This window comes from Aotus nancymaae, unplaced genomic scaffold (genome assembly GCF_030222135.1).
Source record: "Aotus nancymaae isolate 86718 unplaced genomic scaffold, 86718_ANA_hifiasm-v0.15.2.pri h1tg000053l, whole genome shotgun sequence".
Taxonomy (NCBI): domain Eukaryota; kingdom Metazoa; phylum Chordata; class Mammalia; order Primates; family Aotidae; genus Aotus; species Aotus nancymaae.
This window is the reverse complement of record NW_026988467.1, coordinates 3484582-3506862: the sequence shown is the minus strand read 5'-3', so window position 1 is coordinate 3506862 and position 22281 is coordinate 3484582. Positions and strand designations below refer to the sequence as shown.

Here is a 22281-nt window from a genome sequence, read left to right as displayed (position 1 = left end):
CGCCCCCGGCCGCCCGGCGCAGCAGCGGAGCGGCGGGAGCGGAGCGGAGCGAAGCGGCGGCGGCGCCCAGGGGAGGGACGGGCGGCGGGGCCGAGCCCCCCGAGCGGAGCGCGCCGGCCGCCGGTGGCCGCCGCCAGCATGCCCCGGCCCACGGGCCGCTCCGCCGGCAACCACCCCCGCGGCCCTCGGTGGCCCGCGCTCGGCCCGGGAGCGCGGGAACCGCAGCCGGAGGCGGGAGCAGCGAGTCGGAGCCCCGGGCGCCCGAACGCAGGGTGAGCGCCGCCGCCCTGGCCCGAGGGCGGCCGGGAGGGAGGACCCCGGCGGGAGGACTCGGCGGGGAGGGAGGGGGCTTTCCGCGCGCTGTCGGTCGCGGGGTCCGTCCGGGGGTCCACGAGCGCCGCTTAGCTCTGGCACCCCCCAACTTGGGGACCTTCGGGGTAACTTCCCCGGGGCCAGCCCCTCCCTCCGTTCCCCTGCATCGGGGCCTGGCAGCGCGGCCCAGGGGGGCTGTCAGGGGACGGAGGCGGGGCGGTCTAGGGATCCCTTGCTTGCCCCTGCTCGGCGCTACCCCGAGGGGTCCGGGGGCCGCAGTCCCGCCAGGTTTCCCAGGCTGTCTCTCGAACGCGCCCTCGGGTTGGGGCAGGACTCGGGGGACCCACTGGGGACCAGCAGGCGAGAGCACGCGGGTCGGAGTGGGGATTGCGGGGGTTGGATTGGAGCCCCGGGGGGTTGGGACCATTAAGGCAGGGACTGGGGGGGCGTGCCAGAGATGTCAAGGCCTCGCGCTGCGCATCCCTCTCCGGGCGACGGCCAGGCCAGGCCCGGTGGAACAGATCGGCTGCAGCGCGGGTGGAGACTGGCGTGGGGGCGGAAGCCGGGGCCGAGCCCGGGGAATCCTTTCAAGTTCTGGGTTCTCTTTGTTGCGCAATGGGGCCTCCGGGCCACACGGCCTCATTGGCCCGGAGCCGTGACGTCACGCCTGGGCCCCGCCCACGGGTCTTGCGGTGGGAGGCCTCGTGGCCCGGGTGGGTCTCAGGCCGGTCGCACCTGCAGTCGGCCCTGCAGTAGGCAGGGAGGTGGGAAGAGCCCCATCCTGAGATGCTGAGGGATGCTTTGAGTGCCCTGCAGGAGAAACTTCTCAGCAGGAGACAGTGCCATCCTGGGTCCCATGGGCACTGAGGGGAGCCCAGCCTGGGTTCTGGCCCTAGCGGCCTCTGCTTTCTATGAAGAATGAACAGAAAGGGTGCAATCCGTGGGTTTGTGGTCACTGACCCAGAGACAGAGGGACACCTTGTTCTCACACAGCCAGTCCTCTGGCACTCTGCACTTGGAACCCAGTGTCCACCCCCTACCCCCCAGGACAGTCCTCTCACATCCCAGGTCTACAGCACCCAGGAGTGTCTGGCCCTAAAGCCAGCCCTGACACTGTCTTCTCCATGTTGCCCTGAGCTTCTGCCTGAAGTGTTGCCATCTGCAGTGTGGGGACCGTGGGACCTGCCCTGCAGACAGGAGGCTCAGAAAGACCTCAGCTCTAGGGACAAAATAAAAAGCCTTGTTCCCCAACATTTTAATGTTTGAGAGGCCAAGACTTTGGTGTCAGGCAAGTGGAGTTTGCCTCTCTCTGTTTCTTCTGGACCAGCTTTACCATGGGGATGAATTGTGTGGGCACTCACTGGAGGAGCATGCCCCTGTGCAGGAGGATGCACGTACCCCTGCCCACAGACCTAGAACCTTTTCCTTTTTTTTTTTTTAAGACAGGCTCTCACTCCGTCACTCAGGCTGGAGTGCAGTGGCACAATCATGGCTCACTGCAGCCTTAACCTCCCCAGGTTCAGGTGATCCTTGCACCTCAGCCTCCCAAGTAGCTGGGACTATAGGCGCACACCACCACACATAGCCAATTTTTTATTTTTTGTACAGACAGGTTTTCGTCCAGGCTGGCTTTGAACTCCTGGACTCAAACCATCCGCTTGCCTTAGCCTCTCAAAGTGCTGAGATTCCAGGCATGAGCCACCCCCACTGCACCAGCCTTCAGACCTAGAGCCTTTCCCAGCAGTAAGGCACCATTAGGCTAGATGAGAGGAAGAACTGGCACCGGGAAGGGCTGGGCTGGTTGCAACCTGTGGCTCCTTCCTCACCACCCTGCACCAATAATCATGTGGACAGGATGGGCTGGGCTGGGCCAAGGTCACAGGGGCATCTGAAGGAAGGTCTCCCAGTCTCACAGCCAAGGCGGCCCTGGGCAGATAGAAATGGATGCTGACCTAGGTGCATGAGTCCAGCTTCCTCTTTGATAGCATAAAGACCACTGGTGTCTGCAGCTCTCTCGCCCAAGCGCTTACTCACACTCCGTCTGCTCTGAGCACCCAGAAGGCTGCCAGGCACCCCAAAGGCTGGAGATGGCCCTGTGGTCCCCTCACTCCTGAGGCTAGTCTGCCCCAGGTCCTGGTCTTAGTGAATATGTATCTGCCTGCAGGTCTGAGGCTCCCTGGCACCTCCAAGCTCAGTGTCTTGACCCATAAGAGACAGCACAGCTCAGTGAGCTGAGAGGGCTTTAAGAGAGACATTTAGATGGGGAGTCTTTGCTGAGTGCTGACTATGTGCCTCTCTGCATTCTAAGCACTTTCCCTGGCATAGCGCAGTAACTACCCACAGCACTTTTCAAGGTATTATCACTTCCGGTGTACAGAGGAGAAAACCCAGGCACAGAGGAGTCACGTGACTCACTGGGGCGCTGGGCTCACATACCATGTGGCCTCTATGCTGCACTCAGCGTGGTTAACTGGACACGGGAGGGACTGGTAGAGAGTCTAAGGGACCACCCTGCCTCCCACGCTGGGTCTGGGATGGGGAAGGGGAGGCTACTGTGTAAGCAGAAACCTAATAAACGTTTGGGAAGGAATTTCCCTGGCTGCAGCAGTCGCCCCCACCCAGGAAGCCAGCAAAGGAGCCCCAATGTCACCCAGACTAGGCTCCTTCCACGGGTCAGGGGTCTGGGCAGGTCCAGGGCAGTGGCACCAAGATGAATGAGACACACCCCTTGGGGTCCCTGAATGTCCAGGGGGAGTCAGGCCACAGACCAAAAGAACTCTGGACAAGGCGGCAGAGCACAGTGGCTCACGCCTGTAATCCCAGCACGTTGGGAGGCCGAGGAGGGTGGATCATCTGGGGTCAGCAGATAGAAACCAGCCTGACCAACATGGTGAGACCCAGTCTCTACTAAAAATACCAAAAATTAGCTGAGGGGGGTGGTGAGTGCCTGTAATCCCAGCTACTCAGGAGGGTGAGGCAGGAGAATTGCTTGAACCCACGAGGCAGAGGTTGTGGTGAGCTGATATCCAGCTTGGGCAACAAGAGCGAAACTCTGTCTCAAAAAAGAAAAAAAAAAAAAAAAGAACTCTGGACAAGACAAGCAAGGGGCCTGCCAGCTGGTGGCTAGGACATCGCTGCCTCCCTGCCCGAGAGCCAGGGGCCTTGGCTAAGATGGCAGTGGTCCCCTACCTTGAGCTGGAGATACTTCCTCCCTGGGGGACATGGGGCATGTCTGGTGCTGTAGATTCCCATAAGGACCCGGGGCATGAGAAAGAGCAAATGAGGCTAAACAAGCCCTGGGTGAGAAAGGCCAGTTAAGTGTGAGCAGAGCACACAGTAGGCCTTCACTGTGCTTCTCCCACACCGCCTGCCCTGGCCCTCTGGCAGGATGGGTCCCTTCCCGCCCCCCACCACACACCTGCTGCCCAGTGTCCTGTGTCCCTGGCTCATGTCGAAAGGCCATTGGCACTTCCTCTGACTTCAGAGTCAATCTCTAGTCTGGTCTGCAGGGCATCTCCAGGCCCTTGCTGCCCGAGCCAACCACAGCATGAGACTGGCCACTGCCCCAGAGCACCCACTGTGTGCCGGACCTGGGCCCAGGGCTATGGAGATGTGGCTTCTGTCCACCCCAGCCTCCTTGTGGAAAAAGCACTGCAGTCAGTCCCTTTTAGAGGAGAAGGTGCAAGGACCTTGCCCCAGCCACATGGCTGCTGTGCTGGGGCTTTAACCCCCTCCGGGGCCTGGCTGTGGAAAGCCAGCTGGAGGCTGACATAGCAGACTGCCTGCCCCCTCTCACAGTGGGCATGAAAGTGGTAACCAGCTCCCTTCTCCAACAGGTCACTTGGGGGCAAGAGAGGGAAACGGAGGTCAGGGGCATGGTCCTCCCCGACACGTCCTCATGTGGCCTGATGAGTGGAATGAATAAGACAAGAGTGCAGAGACGTCCACTGAGGGGGCTCTGGCATGGGCTGTGTGAGGATTCTGGAACGTTTGATGACAAGAGGACTTGTTCTGGGATGATGCCAGGGCACGCACAGGGCAGGAGTGCCCATCTGGGCCCAGCTTGGCTGGTTCCCTGAGGATGCAAGTAACCTGGAAGGAAGCCCAGATATTGAGCCTTGGCCAGGAGTGGACAGAAGTGAGGGAATATGCATTTATTGGGCACCCCTGTATACAGCCCCTGGGTGTCAGGGACATGAGCAGGAGGCCCTGGGGCCTGGAGAAGAGGGTGCAGCAGCAGCCTGATGTAAGCCAGGGCCAGATAGGTCATAGTGCGTCGGGGTCCTTCCCTGCCTTAGAGCATTTGTGCTGCTGTGACATAGTACTTAAGACCCAGTCACTCGTAAAGAACAGATATATGTCTCGCCGGGTGCAGGAGCACTCGCCTCGTAATCCCAGCTACTCAGGAGGGTTAGGTGGGAGGATCACTTGAGCTCAGGAGTTTGAGACCAGCCTGGGCAACATAGTGAGACTCTGTCTCTAAAATATATATAAAAAAAATAAGGCCAGGCGCAGTGGCTCATGCCTGTAATCTCAGCACTTTGGGAGGCTGAGGTTTGCAGGTCACTTGGTCAGGAGTGCAAGACCAGCCTGGCCAATATGATTAAACCCGGTCTCTACTAAAAATACAAAAAAATTAGCCAGGCATGGTGGTACGTGCCTGTGGTCCCGGCCACTCAGGAGACTGAGGCACAAGAATGGCTTGAACCCGGGAGGGGGAGGTTGCAGGAGCCGAGTTGGCACCATTGCACTCCAGCCAGGATGACAGAGAAAGACTGTCTGAAGGAAAAAAAAAAAAAAAAATATATATATATATATATATATATATATATATATATTTTTTTTCCCCCAAAAAAGAAACTTATTTCTCACAATCCTGGAGGCTGAGAAATCCAAAATCAAGGTGCTGGCAGGTTTGTGTCTGGTGAGGGCCTGGTCTGTGCTTCAGAGATGCTGCCTTGGACACTGTGTCCTCTAAAGGGGAAGAGGCTTTTGCTCACATAGCAGAAGGGAGAACGCTCCAAGAGGAACCCACTCCCAGAAGCCCTTTGGTAGAGACATTAACCCACCCATGGCCTAATCATCTCTTCAATGTTTTGTGGCCAGGCACTATGGCTCATGCCTGTAATCCCAACACTTTGGGAGGCCGAGGTGGGAGGATTGCTTGAGGCCTGGAGTTTGAGACCAACCTAGGCAACACAGTGAGACCCCATCTCTACAAAACATTTAAGTTAACCAGGCATGGTGGTGCACGCCTGTAGTTCCAGCTACTTGGGAGTCTAACTGGGGAGGATTGCTTGAGCCCAGGAGTTCCAGGCCACAGTGAACTATGATCTCACCACTGCACTCCAGCCTGGGTGACAGAGCAAGTCTCCATTTCTAAAAACATAGTCCTACCTCTGGCCGGGCTTGGTGGCTCACGCCTTTAATCCCAGCACTCTGGGAGGCCAAGGCAGGTGGATCACAAGGTCAGGAGTTCAAGACCAGCCTGGCCAAGATAGTGAAACCCCATCTCTACTAAAAAATAATACAAAAATTAGCTAGATGTAGTAGCATACGCCTATAATCCCAGCTACTGGGGGAGGCTGAGGCAGGTGAATTGCTTGAATGCAGGCAGAGGTTGCAGTTAGCTGAGATCACACCACTGCACTCCAGCCTGGGTGACAGAGCGAGACCCCGTCTCAAAAAAAAAAATTGTCCTACCTCTTAATGCTATTAGAATGGCAATTAAGTTTCAACACGAGTTTTAATTAAATTTGAGCTTGAGTTTTTCAGGGGACATTCAAAGTGTAGCACTCACCATCTCCCATCCCAAGTACCCAAGTGCTTCAATGCTGTCGCCAGAGCGGGAGTCACTGAGTGCCCATTGCCACCCCCACAGATGTTCGTGGTCCCCAGCATCCCTGAGCCACCAGGAGTGAGGGCGGCTACTCCCCGAGGCCTGGCTCCAAGGAGGATGCCTCAGCCGCCTGCCAGCTCCGGTCTGCACCATGAGTGATGAGCGGCAGCTGCCTGGCAGTGCAGTGGGCTGGCTGGCATGTGGGGGCCTCTCCCTGCTGGCCAACGCCTGGGGCATCCTCAGCATTGGCGCCAAGCAGAAGAAGTGGAAGCCCCTGGAGTTCCTGCTGTGCACGCTCTCGGCCACCCACATGCTCAACGTGGCCGTGCCCATCGCCACCTACTCTGTGGTGCAGCTGCGGCGGCAGCACCCCGACTTTGAGTGGAATGAGGGGCTCTGCAAGGTCTTCGTGTCCACCTTCTACACCCTCACCCTGGCCACCTGCTTCTCCGTCACCTCCCTCTCCTACCACCGCATGTGGATGGTCTGCTGGCCTGTCAACTACCGGTGAGCACGTGAAGCTCTGGGGTTCTTGAGGTTCCATGAAGGCATGAAAACAAGGACATATCTGGTGTGCCCACATGTGCACAGGAGTGGTCACACCTGCAGCACGCTGGGAAGGCAGGGAGGCTCAGGAGGGGCAGCTGTCGGCTGCTGGGGGCACACACATGTAGCTTTGTATTAGACACAAGCAGCCAATACAGAATGCTTGGGAGAGGGATGTGTGACAATGTTCACAGTAGCTCCTATGCAAGGGACGAGGCCCCACCACACTGGCTGTGCCACGACTATGACGTGCTGGGGGGCGTGGGGTGCCTGGGCGATCAGGATCCTCTACAGGTCCACAGAGGCCTGGGGAGCCCCTGCGGGTGACGCCAGTTCCCTTTATTCCACCCTGCCCCGTGCCAGGCTGAGCAATGCCAAGAAGCAGGCGGTACACACAGTCATGGGCATCTGGATGGTGTCCTTCATCCTGTCGGCCCTGCCCGCTGTTGGCTGGCACGACACCAGTGAACGCTTCTACACGCATGGTTGCCGCTTCATCGTGGCTGAGATCGGCCTGGGCTTCGGTGTCTGCTTCCTGCTGCTGGTGGGTGGCAGTGTGGCCATGGGCGTGGTCTGCACAGCCATCGCCCTCTTCCAGACGCTGGCCGTGCAGGTGGGGCGCCGGGCCGACTGCCGCGCCTTCACTGTGCCCACCATCGTAGTGGAGGACGCGCAGGGCAAGCGGCGCTCCTCCATCGACGGCTCAGAGCCCGCCAGAACCTCCCTGCAGATCACGGGCCTCGTGACCACCATAGTCTTCATCTACGACTGCCTCATGGGCTTCCCTGTGCTGGTGGGTGATAGCGTTGGGTAGGGGAGCCTGTCTCTGGACAGCCCTGGGACTGCTCATACCCCAGACATCACGTGGTTGAGTCCTCAGACCCGATCCTTTGAAAGGGGCTTGATCATCGTCCCCATTTTCCAGATTTGAAAACTGAGGTTCAGAGAGGTACAAAGACCTGCCTAGAGTCAGGACAGCCTGCTGAGACTCAAGCCCACATCAGGTGGCTGCAGAGCTCAGAGCTCAGGGCCTTTCTCCACAGTGCAGAAGAGGTTGCTCCTCTCATCCAAGGCCCATTTTTTTGTTTTGTTTGTTTTGAGACAGAGTTTTGCTCTTATTTCCCAGGCTGGAGTGCAATGGCGCAATCTTGGCTCACTGCAACTCCCAGGTTCAAGTGAGTCTCCTGCCTCAGCCTCCTAAGTAGCTGGGATTACAGGCATCCACCACCATGCCCAGCTAATTTTTTTTTGTATATTTAGTAGAGATGGAGTTTCACCATGTTGGCCAGGCTGGTCTCAAACTCCTGACCTCAGGTGACCCGCCTGCCTCAGCCTCCCAAAGTGCTGGGATTATAGGCACAAGCCACCATGTCCGGCCTCAAGGCCTGTTTGATGCAGAGGTGGGATAGCATGCCCATGGGTTTTCTGGTGGGTTCAGGTCTCAGGAGGGACAGAGGGAGCTTTGATGCCACACTTAGGTAGGGATGCTGGACTGGGAGACAGGACAAGGACGGGGGGCTTCAATTGTCTGTTGGGGAGTTGCACTTGATACTAACAGCTGGGGAAGGCCAAGGCGAGGGCTGCTGTGAGGAAGGCCTTGCCAACATTGGTCTGCGGTCCAGAGGGGCTGCCTGGGGTCCTCTTGGTGAAGCTGGGGCCAGCTTGGCCCAAGAATGAAGTCTGGACTCAGTAGCCAACCCCTCCCACCTGCGAGACTCCACCCCAGTCCCCAAAGGTCTGCAGTGAGGCAGGCAGAGGACTGAGACTGGGGTAAAGACCAGCCTGAGAGTTTTCGTCCAAGCAGCAGGCAGGACTGCCTCCCCTGAGTCATGGCAGGACGTGGGCTCCAGAATGGTGACTGGGGGTGGTGGTGGCAGCTTCAGAGTCGAGGCCTTGCTCAGGGGGCAGCCCCCACTGCCCCACCCCAGCAGGTTCATTTCCCCCCAGCTAAGGGTCCTCATGTGTAGAGTGGGCCCTGGTGGCCCAGTCCCTGTACAGATGGAGGGAAGGGGATTCCTGAAACAGCAGAGAACTACAAGGCACCTCAGGAGCAGAGTGGGGGCAGCGGAGTAGGGGGGGGCGGCTAGGAGGGAGTCAGGGCCACCCCCACTTCTCTTCCGGGCAGGGGATCGGGTGCAGCTTGTGGGGCCACTCCATGCTTCTGTTATAAAGTGTCCAGAATCTTCACCCTCTAGAACATGGGGTGTTCTTAGCCCATTTTACAGATGAAGAAACTGAGCCCCAAAGAGGTTGAGCAGCTTTCTGAGTGTCACATGGCCCACAAATGACAGAAGCGACATGCCCACGTTATCCACACTGTCACTCCCTTGTGGGAATCACTAAGTGTCACTCTTTGGGACATAGCAGTGAGAGCTCTTATGGGAGAGGTGAAATGTGGGATCCCTGGGTGGGGACCCAGAGGCAGGGGTGGGGCTGAAGAGGCCACTGGCCGGGAAGGGGGTGGCAGAATCTTGAACAGGCTTGAGACCTGGTTCTATAAGCCTCAGTTTCCTCATCTCAAAAAGGGGGTGGCAGCCGGGCACAGTGGTTCATTCCTGTAATCCCAGCACTTTGGAAGGCTGAGGCAGGAGGATCGCTTGAGCCCAGGAGATCAAGGCTGCAGTGAGCCATGAGTTACCCACCGCATTCCAGCCTGGGCAGCAGCGTGAGACTCTGTCTCAAAAAAAAAAAAAAAAAAAACGGACAAGAAGGTGATAATCCATGCTCTGGGCAGCCAGGAGGGAGACAGGAGAGCAGGGCCACCCAGTGCTGCCCAGCAGCCAGGTAGCTCCCAGAGGGCAGGGCCTCCCACTGCCACGCTCCAGCTCTTTCCTTCCCAGGGGCCCCTTTTCCGTGGCAGATGGGTTGTCAGACCTGCCATAGTAGTACACGTGGGAAGACTGTGGCTTGGGGGGAGCTTGTGTGATGGTGGAGGGTCCTGCAGGTGCCAGGCCAAGTCCTGTGCCCACAGGTGGTGAGCTTCAGCAGCCTGCGGGCCAACACCTCAGCGCCCTGGATGGCGCTCTGCGTGCTGTGGTGCTCCGTGGCCCAAGCCTCGCTGCTGCCTGTGTTCCTCTGGGCCTGCGACCGCTACCGGGCCAACCTCAAGGCTGTCCGGGAGAAGTGCATGGCCCTCATGGCCAACGACGAGGACTCCGATGACGGTGAGGATGGCCTGAGTGGCCCTGGGGAGAGTGGCGTCTGGATGAGGTCATTGGAGTTGGCAGGAAAACAGCTGTCAGGCAATCCCTCTATGGGGTGACTTCTCAACCACAGACACCCCCTGTGTCACCCCCAAATGTACTCGAATGTCCAAGGAACCCAAGCCAGGTTCCCACAGACCACTCTCCTATCTGGCTTGGCTGCCCCAGGTTCCAAGTAATGGGATGTTCTGTTAACAGAGCCGGTGGATGTGTCTGCACGTGCTCCAGCTGAGCTCCTGGGCTCACCCCCCAACCTCAGGGATCCCCAGTGAGCTGCCCTGGGGAGTCCTGCAGACCAGGACCTGTCTGGATTCCGTTTCCAGCAATACCATTACCCTCGGCCCAGCCTTGCTCTGTCCTGGCGCTGCCAGCCCCTTGCGTGTAGTATTTAGACCTCAGGGCTCCCAAGGTCACCTCAGGTCCCACCCCATGTCCTAGATAAGGAAATTGGCTCAGTGTGGAGATTGTCCAGTGTCACAGCTAAAGGGTGGCATAGTTGGGATTTGAACCCAGAACCCCTCACCTTCCCTTTTTAAGTAACCAGCCCTCTACCTTATATGTCTGTTGGGTTGGGGGGTCCTTGAGATTCCCTCCCAGATGCCCCCAAATTTCCATGGCCCTAAGCCTCTGCCCCCTAACCTTACAGAGACCAGCCTGGAAGGTGGCATCTCCCCAGACCTGGTGTTGGAGCGCTCCCTGGACTACAGCTATGGAGGTGACTTTGTGGCCCTAGACAGGATGGCCAAGTATGAGATCTCTGCCCTGGAGGGGGGCCTGCCCCAGCTCTACCCGCTTCGGCCCTTGCAGGAGGACAAGATGCAATACCTGCAGGTGAGCACAGGGCAGGGGGAGAGGCCACGCCTGCAGGTGGGGGGTGTCCTGACCTGCCCAAGCCTCTCCACTACGAGCTCATCTCGCCCTCTGCAGCTGCAGGGGTGGCTGTCACCATCCAAGGCTGGGCTGGCCAAAGGCCACACAACTCGTGTGGGTGAGCCCCAACTGCCACCCCCATGATCCCTGTCGCCTGCGTTATCTCCTGCGGGCCCAGTGTCCTCAAGGAACCCCCTCTCCAACCGACCCCAGCTACCTGCACAGTACTGCGTCTGGGCCGCCAAGCCTCACAGCTCCCAAGCCAGGCTGCCCTGGCCCGCGGCCTGGTCCCTGACCCACGGAAGGCCCTTCCCCGGGGTGGGGAAGGGTTTGTCCCCGTTTTCCAGGAGGGCAGCTGGAGGTAAAAGCCCGCCGCGTCCTGACAGGTCCCAGCCACGCGGCGCTTCTCCCACGACGACGCGGACGTGTGGGCCGCCGTCCCGCTGCCCGCCTTCCTGCCGCGCTGGGGCTCCGGTGAGGACCTGGCTGCCCTGGCGCACCTGGTGCTGCCTGCTGGGCCCGAGCGGCGCCGCGCCAGCCTCCTGGCCTTCACGGAGGACGCGCCCCCATCCCGCCCCCGCCGCCGCTCGGCGGAGAGCCTGCTGTCGCTGCGGCCCCCGGCTCTGGATGGCGGCCCGCGGCGGGCCCGCGACTCGCCGCCTGGCAGCCCCAGCAGCCCGCGCCGCCGCCCCGGGCCCGGCCCCCGCTCCGCCTCGGCCTCGCTGCTGCCAGACGCCTTCGCCCTGACCGCCTTCGAGTGCGAGCCACAGGCCCTGCGCCGCCCGCCCGGACCCTTCCCCGCTGCGCCCGACGCCCCCGATAGCACCGACCCCGGAGAGGCCCCGACGCCCCCAGGCAGCGCCCAGCGGAGCCCCGGGCCGCGCCCCGCTGCGCACGCGCACGGCGGCTCCCTGCGCCCGGGCCTGAGCGCGTCGTGGGGCGAGCCCGGGGGGCTGCGCGCGGCGGGCGGTGGCGGCAGCACCAGCAGCTTCCTGAGCTCGCCCTCTGAGTCCTCGGGCTACGCCACGCTCCACTCAGATTCCCTGGGTTCGGCGTCCTAGGACAGCCGGCGCCTCCCCACGGATGCCAGGCAGGCCAGGCCGCTGGTGGGGGTCACACCACCAAAGACGCCACCTCCGCCCCACGCGCAGACACGTGCCACCCCTTACAGTGGTGAGAGGGCATTGGCCTCGGCATTTGTCTTCCGGCTCCTCCTAGCTGGCCTTGTCCCGAGGGTGACGGCTGCCCGGGACTACTGCACTGGGCATGGCATCTCCGGAGCTGAGTGAGGCCGCCACTGGACAGCTGAGTGACGTTCCAAGCTTGGGCTTGGGTAGTGAGTGACGTGCACGTCCAGCTGCGCCATCACCAGCCCTGGGTAACAGGACTGGGGGAGTAGAGAACCCTGAGACACAGCCACCTGGGGACCGAACAAAACCCTGCCTTGGAGGGGCTGAGCTGGAGCCACTGGCCGGCCCAGGCTTTCCACCACAGTACACGTAACTGCCACACCCAGGGAATGGGTGGGTGGGGGGTACAGAAGGTCTCTAAGCACAGGGGTCTTCAGAACCCCAACAGGCTCTGATCAGGTCCTGTCCTGCCTCAGTTTCCCCATCTGTGATGAGCAGGTGACATTAACTCTCAGGGCTGTTTGAAGTCTCTTGGTCATGGACCTTGGCCACTGAGTGGCCCAGGTGTGAGAGGTAGTCTAGGGCCCTCTGTGGCCTTTGCAGAGGTTCATTTTCAGCATGTGGCCTGGTGTGGTCCCCCCCAGGCTTGAGGCCTCTCACTCTATGACCCCGTGCCCCCTTGGGAACCCACACTCCACCCCAGCTAAGCACAACACACTGCACCACCGACATTGGCACCTCAGCCACCTTGACCACCATTAGTGTCCCTACCCTCATTACTCTGCCATGGTTGCCTGTCCCCACCACATCAGCACTGCTCCCCCCACCCCTGTGGCTCCCACCATGACACTAGCAGGTGCAGGCGGAGAACACGAGGGCAGCGGGGCCTGGGCTTCTGTGTCCCCACATCATCCACAGCCTCACTCCCCACCTGTGCAGGCCTGGCCAGGAAGGGATCCTGGCAGAGGCTTCCGGGTTCTCAGCTCAAGACCTGGCCCCGGGCAAGTATCCGAAACCCTGGGAGCAATGCATTTCTTTGCCTTCCTCCTGGGCAGACCCCATACAGGCCTGGGCATTGCCATGGGCCCTGCATCTTCCTAGGCTAAAGAGAGCCAGGAACAGTTATGACTTTGAGCTGGTGAAATAGGGCAGATACAAAGGCCATCTCCTTCAGACCCTTACCCCTATACAGTGGCCCTTCAACGGGAAGATCTGAGGCAGTTTCCAAGGTCAGCATAGAGCCTGCCTGTGCCCAATTCCTTCTGGTCCTCAGGTGGCCAAGCCCATCTTGTCACCCTTCAGATAGGGTCCCACTCCCAGAAGCAGCTGCTGGGGTGGGGTGGGGGCTGCCTAAGTCTGTCTCTGCTTCAGAGGGCCCTCCAGTCCCTGGCTGTGGGGTAACTAGGAGTATGAGCTGGCCACAGGTGAGCAAGGCAGGGAACTGCAATCCAGCCCTGGCCACAGGAGGGGCCATCTGTGGCCAATGCTGCTGTGCCGTAGCGGCAGAGGTCACCAGCTAGCCATCGTCTCCTCAGTCTGGGGGTCATCTGTCCACTTGTCACCTTAGGTTTTCACTCATTTGTCACTCTAGGTTTTTGCTCCGTGTTTCATATCCAACGGCAATACTTGCAGGGGGACAGAGTCCTCCAAATTGCTCCAGTCCTGCAGTTTTTACAAAAATAAAGGGGAGGACCCCAAGTGGAGGACCCTGGGCCTGGAGCTGTCTCCCACACTTTGTCCAGCCTCCAGGCCTGTTTGCTGCGTTTCTAAGGAACTTGACCCTGGCTAACTGGGGAGGGAGCTGTCTTCATAGCACACCCAGAGCCAGGGATTCCTTTGTAGTTTTTTTGACAATTGAGTATTTCTCTTCTGTACAGGACCCAATAAAAACTTCCTTACAATTTGCACCTGGCATTCCAAGGCTGCTTTCATGGAAAACCCTTCTAACCTCACAGCAGGGCTGGCCAGCTGCCCCTTAATATATTCCTCTGGAACCTGAGTTCCTCTGGTAATATGCCATTTTGGGTGGTTGGACTTGCTCTGTCTTCAGGCAAATGCTCCTGTCCCTCTAGCGAGTGAGATGGTCCTGGAGGAGCACAGGATGAGGCAGAAAGGCCCTATTAGCCCAGGTGGCAGCCCTTGCCCCAGGAATGGCACCTGGGGCTGCTAGTCACTGTGAGCTTGATTGAAGAGAGCGAACAGAGCAGGGCGATAGGAGCTGGGCCTAAGCCTCCTGGGACCTGTCGAGCCCCTGTTCCTCTCGTGGCCCCTCCGGAATTTGGAGGAAGAACCTTTGGGTCTGCAGTGCAACACCGCCACCCGGTGGACGGGAGAGGGATTTATCCTGACCGCTCCCCGCCCCACTCCACACCGCGGGAAGCGCAGACCCGAGAGCCCACCCTGGACGGTGACAGCCAGGACCCCTACCCTCGCCCCAGCTCCAGCGAGCTCACTAGGCGCGATGGTGGAGCCGGTCTTCTGAAGCACCGTGGGTCCTTCTCCACGCGTTTGGACCAGGGCGAGTTTAGCGCACCTGCAGGCCAGGGCCGCCCAAAAAGAGAAGAGGTTCTGTGGAAAGTTATTTATGGTTCAAAAAGATGCACCTAAGTAGGCATCGCAGGGGTGGGAGACATTAGACCCCTGGTGTCCTCTTGATGCCCACTTCACAGATTCGCGCTGGTTTTATTATTATGAATTACAAGCTGTCGGGAAGACGTGCCGGGATCTCTGACCCCACAACCCAGGCTGCCCCTCGATGGCCCGGACTCCTGGGCCAGAAGCCCAGGGGAAGAAAATCTGATTTCAGAGCCTTCCACTACCTAAGTCCGAGCGCAGCAATAACCTCATTTATCGACCAAATCAAGTAGCGCCGTGCGCTCCGAGGGCTGTACTGGGTTTGGATTCTCCGGCAGCCCTAGGGATCTGGAGCTGCGGGGTCTACGGGGTCTGGGCCCAGAATGTGGGCCAGGGTCTTTGTCGGGCGGAAGGCGTGCCCCTCTCCCACGAGAGGCACCGGGGTCACTTTTGCAGCCCTCAAGCTGGCGACACCAACCGAGGAACCGCGTGGGGCGGGGCATCCGGGCGGGCGGTGCATCTTGTGGGGGGCGGGGGTCTTTTGAGAAATACGGGCTTCGGAGAAGGCGCCAGCCGGGTGGCCAGCGCCGCTTGTGGAGGAGGTCGTTGGAAGCCGAGAGGGTCCCGGGTCGGGGGAGGCTGGGGGCCCCTCGCCGGCGGGGCGGGGCCGGGCGCGCTTTGTGCCGGTGGGAACCGGGCGCCCGCGGTCCGCTGAATGGGCCGGGGCGGGGCAGCGATTCTCCTCGCTGCGAGGGGTCCCCTCTGCGCTGCTGCCAACTGCGACCTTCCTACCGCGGCGCGGCAGCCAGGCGGGGGTGGGGCGGGAGGGCTACCCGCCAGGGGCTCCTGGGAAAGAGGCGCAGCCCAGGACACCCCCTCCCAGCCCCTCCGGAGGATGAGTGGAGAGTGAGCGGTCCAGCGTGTGTAGGTGGAGCTGGAGTGGGGGTGGATTATGTCCAGACACGCAGACCCAGTCCCGCAGGGCTCGGGGTACTTCCCTGCGCTCGCGGGTACGCGGCCCTCTCCAAGCCACCCCTGCTCCAGCACCAGAACCGGACCACTGGGGGCTCCTGGAAGTCACTGTGGGCGTGTTCAAAATAGTCCCTGTGTCCCCAGACCAGATAGGGAGCGCCTTCAGTCCCCGCTATCCTGGGGCTTCACCAGGGCCGCCACACGCGCAGGCCCAGCCCGGGGCTCTCGGCGCAGCGACTCGACGCTGGCTGCGGCGGGGGGACGCTGGAGGATGAGCCGGGGAGACTTCCGGGGGGGAGGAGGAGGGGTGGTGGGGACCGTAGGCCGCCGGCGGCCGGAGCAGGAGCCCAGATCGCAGGGGTGCAGGGGCCGCACAGCCCGGGCGCCTCCCGGCCCGGCCCGGCGCTGTCCATGGTGCTGCCGATGGCGCGCTCGGGCACCAGGGGGCAGCGCAGGCCGCCGCCGCCCTCATCTCCGCGCCGAAGGAACTGGCTCACGCCGGGCAGGCAGCTGCGGAAGCCCGACGGGTGCTCGGCTCCGCTGGGCACCGGCCAGAGCCCTGTGGGGAGGAGCGGACAGGAGAAACAGGGAGGGGAGGGGAGAGAGGGATGGGAGGAGCGGGGGAGGACGGAGAGAGAGGAGTGAGGGGAGGGGAAAAGGGGGAGGGGAAAAGAGAGAGGGGAAAGGAGGGAAGAAGCGTGTTGAGGAGGGGAAGAGCGGGGCGGAGAGGTGAGACGACCCGAATGTCTCCCCCGGCGTCCAGACCTCCTACCACCCGGATTCCAATCGCAAAGCAAGCCCGAATTTTACTGCTCCTCCCTCTCCCCACGTCGAGCTGGGCACCCCCCACCAGCTGCCCACTTGCCTCCGAGCTGTCTTCTTCACTCGACCCTTTATTATTTATTTATTTTTGAGACGGGGGTCTTGCTGTCTTGCTATGTTGCCCAGGCTGGTCTCAAAAGCCCAGGGTCAAGCGATCCTTGAGGCATCCCTCCTTATTTGGCCTTGTACATCCCTGGGTCTGATCCCACAAGCCTCCCCCTCCTCCCTCCAGCCCAGGTCTGTACCTTGCAAGGAACTCTGAAGACTTTTCATGTACTTCACGCTCAACTCCAGGATGTCGGCCTTCTCCAACTTGCGCTTCTGGATCTACCCGACCATGGAAACGGCTCTTAGGCCGGCCGCCCAAGGTGAAGACAGAGAGGTTGGGATAGTATCACCCACCCCCCACCCTGCCTGAGTCTCACCTGGTGCGAGTAGTGTTTCTCCAGCAGCGACTTGAGCTGCTCCAGCGACACGTTGATGCGTGCCCGGCGCTTCTTCTCCATCAGCGGCTTGGAGATCTACAGATGAACGGCCTTTAGAGTGTGGGACTGCCACCCTCCTGCCCTCTGCCCCTGCTGCCCGGGAAGGGCGCCTGTCCCTCACCCCTCAAGACCTCAGACCTTTCGGAAGCTGCTGGGGAGGCTGCCCCGGGTGGCAGGCTCCGTCCCCATGTTGCTGTCCTCGCACCAGTGGGAGGCAGCTCCGTCTTTATAGGGGACCCTCATTTACATGTCAATGAGACCCTCTGGACTCTGGAAACCCTGAGGAGGAGGGGACTGAGGGGTGAGGCACTGGGAAGCTCCCTACCTCCATCCTTCAGCCCCCTCCCATAACCCAGGCTTCCTCTCACTTCAGGACCCCTCCTGCCTCCCGAGGGACCCCCGCTTCCCCTTTCTCGGTCTTTTCCTTATCTCTCTGGCCTCCACCACTTCCTGAGTCTGAGGACCCCTGCCATGCCCACCCCCTCCATGCCCATCCTGTCCCAATCCTAGTAAGTTCTCCAGTCTCACTTGCCAAGTCCTTGATACCCTGGAGTGCAAGCATTCTGGGGGTCACCCACTGGGGAGGTACATGGGCCTCGCTGGCCACAGGCTGCCCCACTGACTATGACAGGGCTCTGGGCTTCCTCGGGATTGATGATGCCAAGGCAACGCCTCTCTGTGCACTTCATGCTCTGGCTGTACCCACAACGCCACATTAGTTGCCCTAATGTCAGGACAATGCAGCAATTTTCTGCCTGTGGCTGCTCAAAGCCGGGTGCAAGCCGAGCCCGCAGGGGCCACGCAGCAACATGTGTCCCATTAAAGCATGCAGCCCGCCCACGGGGCCACAGCCAGCCTCATCCTTGCTGGGGCCTTGGGACTGGAAGGGGTTCCGGTGGGGGTGCAGCCTGGGTCCCGAGTTATCTGACACTGCTAGGATCCAATCCAGATTTCCCACAGGAGGCAGGTGGGGTGAACCCGGCTGCCTCCAGGCTGGGCGGCTCCGCTGTCGGATCCTGTCCGCATGGAGAAGCACTGGGAGTCTACTCCCATGAGCCTGCTCTCAGCCCCACGAACAGCTGGTGGTGGCAGGAGACCACTGACATTCTGGAAAGAGCTTCAGGCCACACTTCGAGAGGTCCAGAGCCCACATCCCATCCATTATTCAGGCCATGGGGGCCCAGTGGAGGAGCCTAGTGGAGGAGGCCCCAGGAGCACTCACCCCAGGACAGGCTAGGCCCTACAGCGAGGCTCTGAGGTCATCCTCCTTGTTGGTCCCCAGGAGGCTGGACTCTGGTCGCTGTGATGGAGAGGAAGGCTGACCTCCAGGAAGTCCCCGGGTTCAGACCTAGACACCTCCTGTGGGCCATGATGGCCTTAGTTTTGGAGCTTATAAAATGGTGTTATGAACAATGCGGTCTCCATTGCTTCTGAGGGTGACAGGGAAGTCGCAAAAGTTCTGCAGCTGAGCCCTGTGGCAGAGGATTGAACAAACTGGCTTCTGTGTAGAGACTCAGGGTGGGGTGGGCCCCCCAGCTCTATCAAGCCGAGGCATCTCCCCCCAGCGTGCCCCCGCCTACCCTTCCCAAGATAGCGGCGTTCCCAGGCGCCAAGCAGCGTGGAGAATCGCGCCCCGCCCTCCCCCTTTCAGGCCAAGGCAGCGGCAACAGCAGCTCTGGGGCGTTCTCCAGCCCGGGCCGCAGGCCCTGCGGGCCAGATCCGGGCCGACCCGGGCTTGGGAGGGCGGCGGGGGCCGAGGCCAGGCGGCAGGCGCTGGCACTGGCACGCGCCAGGCAGCTTTGAAGCGCCAGGGCCAGCCGGGCCGGAGCGTCCTCGGTGCGACTGGCTTCGAGCTTGGGGCGGTGGCGGCGCGGTACAAAGGCGCCGCGGAGTGGGCGGGCGGCACGGCCGGGCACAAAGGGGGCAGCCGAGTGTTAAGGGCATTGTGTGGGTCCCACAAAGCGGCGCCCGCGCCCGCCCCCTCGGAGCCAAACTCCGGGCGCCCTGCCGGGCGCGGGCTTCCAGCTGCTGCACATCTGCACCGAGGTCTGGCGCGCGCCGCGCCCCGGCGGGCCTCCCCCTCCCTGCGTTCTCTAGCTGCGCGGGCAGCGGGGCAATTTGTCCTCTAATTACAATCCCTCCCTATAAACTGCCGCCCGCGCCTTTCAACTCGGGTGCATTAGCAAACCAATGGCCCTCCGCGCAGCTCTCGCGGCCCGCAGCTGGGTGCCGGGCCCGCCCCCTCTTCTGAGTCCCGGCCGCCATAAAGGGGCCCGCGGGCTGCTCCCGCCCGAACCCCGACACCCGCCCTTCCCAGGGCCACCACCCCTCCCAAGCCGGTGCCCTGGGAACTCAGTCGCGCTGGGTGGGGCCGCTCACGTGGATGGCTTAGTGTTTCTTAAGCAGTGGAAAATTGACCGCAAAATGTGCTAATTCGCAATGTTCTGCTTTGGCTGCGGGAGGCGAGGCCCGCCTTAAGGCCTGGGCGGAATTCTCAGGCGTCGCTCTGCCCTGGTCCACTGAATGGACCTCGGCCTCCGCAGCCCCCCACTCCAATCCCGGCACTGCCCGCGGCGCCCCGTCCTGTGGCCTGTTTTCGGGCAGGGGTCTCCCCACCTTGAATAATCCTCCTCCTTTCTGGCGCCCCCACGCCGTGGCTCCTCCATTACAGCCTCCTTGGCCTGCTACTCGCCTTACACTGACCGAGGGCCATGCAGGATCAAGGCGGGGAGAGGTCTTGGTGCAATTTCCACCCTCCCCTTTTCCCAGCTCTGAGCCAGGTTTCTCTCCACCATCCCCACTTTACTCCCAGTTCTTGCTTCTCTCTCTGGGCAGCCACTTCCTCTACTAAGTTAAAGTCATCGTGCTTTACCTCTGCAAGGTCATTTTGGGAAAGAGCAGATTAGCTTCTACAGGGACCCTTCCTGGAAACCCACGCTAAGGACTTGGGGTCCACCCTCCATCCCAGTCTGCTACTATGATTACAATCCCTGAGTCTGGACATCCTATCACAGCCTCAGGCAGGCCTGGCTCCAAAGGGGCTCACAGCAACCAGGATGTATTTTCAGAGCTGGAGGGGGAGCGGTAGTGGGTTCACCCTGTCCTCTGAGGGCAAGCAGGACAAAGCGCTCTCCAGCTGCCGGGAAGGGCACGGACCAACTTAGAAGCGGGGCTTACGCAAGCTGGGATGTAGGCCACCAACTCCCTTTCCATCTTTAGCATCTAGGGTCCCCAAGGCAGCCTGGAAAGGAGCACAGGTCCAGGAGGAGAAGTGGGGAGACCCAGGCCCCCCTCTGCTCATTCAAGGAGAAAAAACTTCCTTCTATAACTCCTGAGGGTGCTTGGGGCCTCCAAGGCTGCTCAGGGCTCCTCCTGTCTCATGCTGGGGAATTTAATACAGAAAGTGACAAGTGTCTGTGCCACCCCTTCCCTCATTTGGTTTTGTTGACTTTGACAAAAGAAAGAACATTATGTCAGGTCTGGAACCAAGTGGGGAGAGGTTTTCGGGCCCCAGGACAAGAGCCCTACCTGCGGCCCATCCTAGAGGATGGCGGTGGGTACCCTGTGGCTCCAGGTGGGAGCCCCTTCCTTTCTGTACTTCCAGGGGCTTGAACCAGTGCTAACTGGTGAGTGCTGCTCAGGCTACTGTGGATCCAGGTGACTGGAGGGAAAAATCTGCTGTCCCCCTCTGCAGATGCATTTCAAAGTGGAATGAAGTGATTGCTCCTTGTAATTAACTATTGGGACACAGCAAAAGCTTTGAAATGACTCAGTGAATTGTCTCCAGATGCAGTTGGAGAGGCTGTGATTGTTTAACTCTCTTTAGCTGTGTGGGGACTCCCAACAGCCCAGCAGCCAAGGGCCCTTCAGAAGACAAAGGCCAGGACTCCAGTGAGTGCATCAATGCTGATCTAGCCCAGCTCAGGGACAGTGAATTCAGAGCAACCCCCATTGCCCCAGTCTTTTGTGTTTCTCCCCAGCTGGCTCTAATCTTTAAATATTTACCCGGCCCCTTTGTGCACATAGGACTTACGTACTTTGGGCTCATAAATTACATGTCACTTACCTGTTTTCCAGCCTAGAGAGAGGGAGTTTTCATTCCTTCAGCCTAGAATGGCCAGAGGAGGGGAAAGAAAACTTTTGGAAAACAAGCGTTCCCTCCTGGGAAGAGCTGCGACCATACTGGACATACTGAACAGGTCCCTCCCTGTGGCCCTCCCGGCCTCAATGTGGACAGGGGACAGGGCAGAGGCCTGTGAATGACTGGGAGCTTCAGGGGACCAACTCTCTAAAAATGACCAATCTGACTGGGCGCAGTGGCTCACACCTGTAATCCCAGCACTTTGGGAGGCCAACGCCGGCAGATCATGAGGTCAGGAGTTCGAGATCAGCCTAGCCAACATGGTGAACCCCATCTCTACTAAAAATACAAAAATTAGCTGGATGTGGTGGTGGGCGCCTGTAATTCCGGCTACTCAGGAGGCTGAGACAGGAGAATCACTAGAACCCAGGAGGCAGAGTTTGCAGTGAGCCAAGATCACACCACAGCACTCCAACCTGGGCGAGAGTGAGACTCTGGGGAAAAAAAAAAAAAGCAACCTGAATCCATCATTGAGGAACAGGGAGAGGTGGGTTCCTAGACTTCGTTTCACTCTTGGACAATACTTAGCACAGGAGCAAACTTGTCATGCTGGGAAGCCAGCTTGTGGGCTAAGGTGCCTGCTAGTCTACTAGTAAACCAGGAACCCCTTGCCCCATGCACACACCTGCCTCCTGCTTCACCTTCCTACAATCTCTGTTGCTCAATAAAGTAACCTTGTTTAAGAAAATGAAGATAGCCGGGCACGGTGGTTCATGCTTGTAATCCCAGCCCTTTGGGAGGCTGAGGTGTGTGTACTACCTGAGGTCAGGAGTTCAAAACCAGCCGGACCAAACTAGTGAAACCCCATCTCTACTAAAAATACAAAAATTAGCCGGACGTGGTGGTGGACGCCTGTAATTCCAGCTACTCAGGAGGCTGAGACGAGAGAACCACTAGAATCCAGGAGGCAGAGGTTGCAGTGAGCCAAGATCATGCCATTGCACTCGAGCTTGGGGGTCAGAGTGAGACTCCATCTCTAAAAAAAAAAAAAAAAAAAGCCAGGCACAGTGGCTAACACCTGTAATCCCAGCACTTTGGGAGGCCGAGGTGGACGGATCACCTGAGGTCTGGAGTTTGAGACCAGCCTGGCCAACATGGTGAAACCCTGTCTCTACTAAAAAAAAAAACAAACAAAAAAAATACAAAAAAATTAGCTGGGCGTGGTGGTGTGCGCTTATAATCTCAGCTCCTCAGGAAGGTGAGGCAGGAGAATCGCTTGAACCCGAGAGGCAGAGGTGGTGGTAAGCCGAGATCACACCACTGCAATCCAGCTTGGGTGACAGAACAAGACTCTGTGTCAAAAAAGAAAAGAAAAGGAAAAAAAAGCCTAATTTCATCTTGGCCAGCAGTTTAACTTAGAAATGGCATAGTGGTTCTCAGGGTTCTC

General features: G+C 59.7%; 2 protein-coding genes across 2 annotated transcripts; one reads left to right on the top strand and one right to left on the bottom strand.

Annotated features, from left to right (window-relative positions):
- The first annotated feature begins 7 nt into the window (after positions 1 to 7).
- GPR153 (G protein-coupled receptor 153) lies at positions 8 to 13807 on the top strand. The gene is made up of 6 exons (XM_064363173.1): positions 8 to 272; positions 6194 to 6658; positions 7061 to 7490; positions 9669 to 9861; positions 10547 to 10731; positions 11157 to 13807. The coding sequence occupies exons 2-6, from the start codon at positions 6303 to 6305 to the stop codon at positions 11829 to 11831; spliced, it is 1839 nt and encodes a 612-aa protein (XP_064219243.1). The 5' UTR covers positions 8 to 272; positions 6194 to 6302; the 3' UTR covers positions 11832 to 13807.
- Positions 13808 to 15631: 1824 nt separating this feature from the next.
- On the bottom strand, positions 15632 to 16774 carry HES3 (hes family bHLH transcription factor 3). Its single transcript, XM_012473617.2, has 3 exons — positions 16694 to 16774; positions 16514 to 16595; positions 15632 to 16005 (listed from the first exon to the last, which is right to left on the bottom strand). The coding sequence occupies exons 1-3, from the start codon at positions 16772 to 16774 to the stop codon at positions 15632 to 15634; spliced, it is 537 nt and encodes a 178-aa protein (XP_012329040.2).
- Between the last annotated feature and the right edge of the window lie 5507 nt (positions 16775 to 22281).

Bases quoted from the DNA above. Each gene is read 5' to 3' on its own strand.
- GPR153 (XM_064363173.1), top strand. From the start codon at position 6,303: ATGAGTGATGAGCGGCAGCTGCCTGGCAGTGCAGTGGGCTGGCTGGCA. The intron at 7,491-9,668 runs GTGGGTGATAGC...CTGTGCCCACAG, and splicing joins TCATGGGCTTCCCTGTGCTG to GTGGTGAGCTTCAGCAGCCT. The intron at 10,732-11,156 runs GTGAGCACAGGG...GCGTCCTGACAG, and splicing joins ACAAGATGCAATACCTGCAG to GTCCCAGCCACGCGGCGCTT.
- HES3 (XM_012473617.2), bottom strand. From the start codon at position 16,774: ATGGAGAAGAAGCGCCGGGCACGCATCAACGTGTCGCTGGAGCAGCTC. The intron at 16,596-16,693 runs GTGAGACTCAGG...ATGGTCGGGTAG, and splicing joins AGAAACACTACTCGCACCAG to ATCCAGAAGCGCAAGTTGGA. The intron at 16,006-16,513 runs GTACAGACCTGG...TCCTCCCCACAG, and splicing joins TCTTCAGAGTTCCTTGCAAG to GGCTCTGGCCGGTGCCCAGC.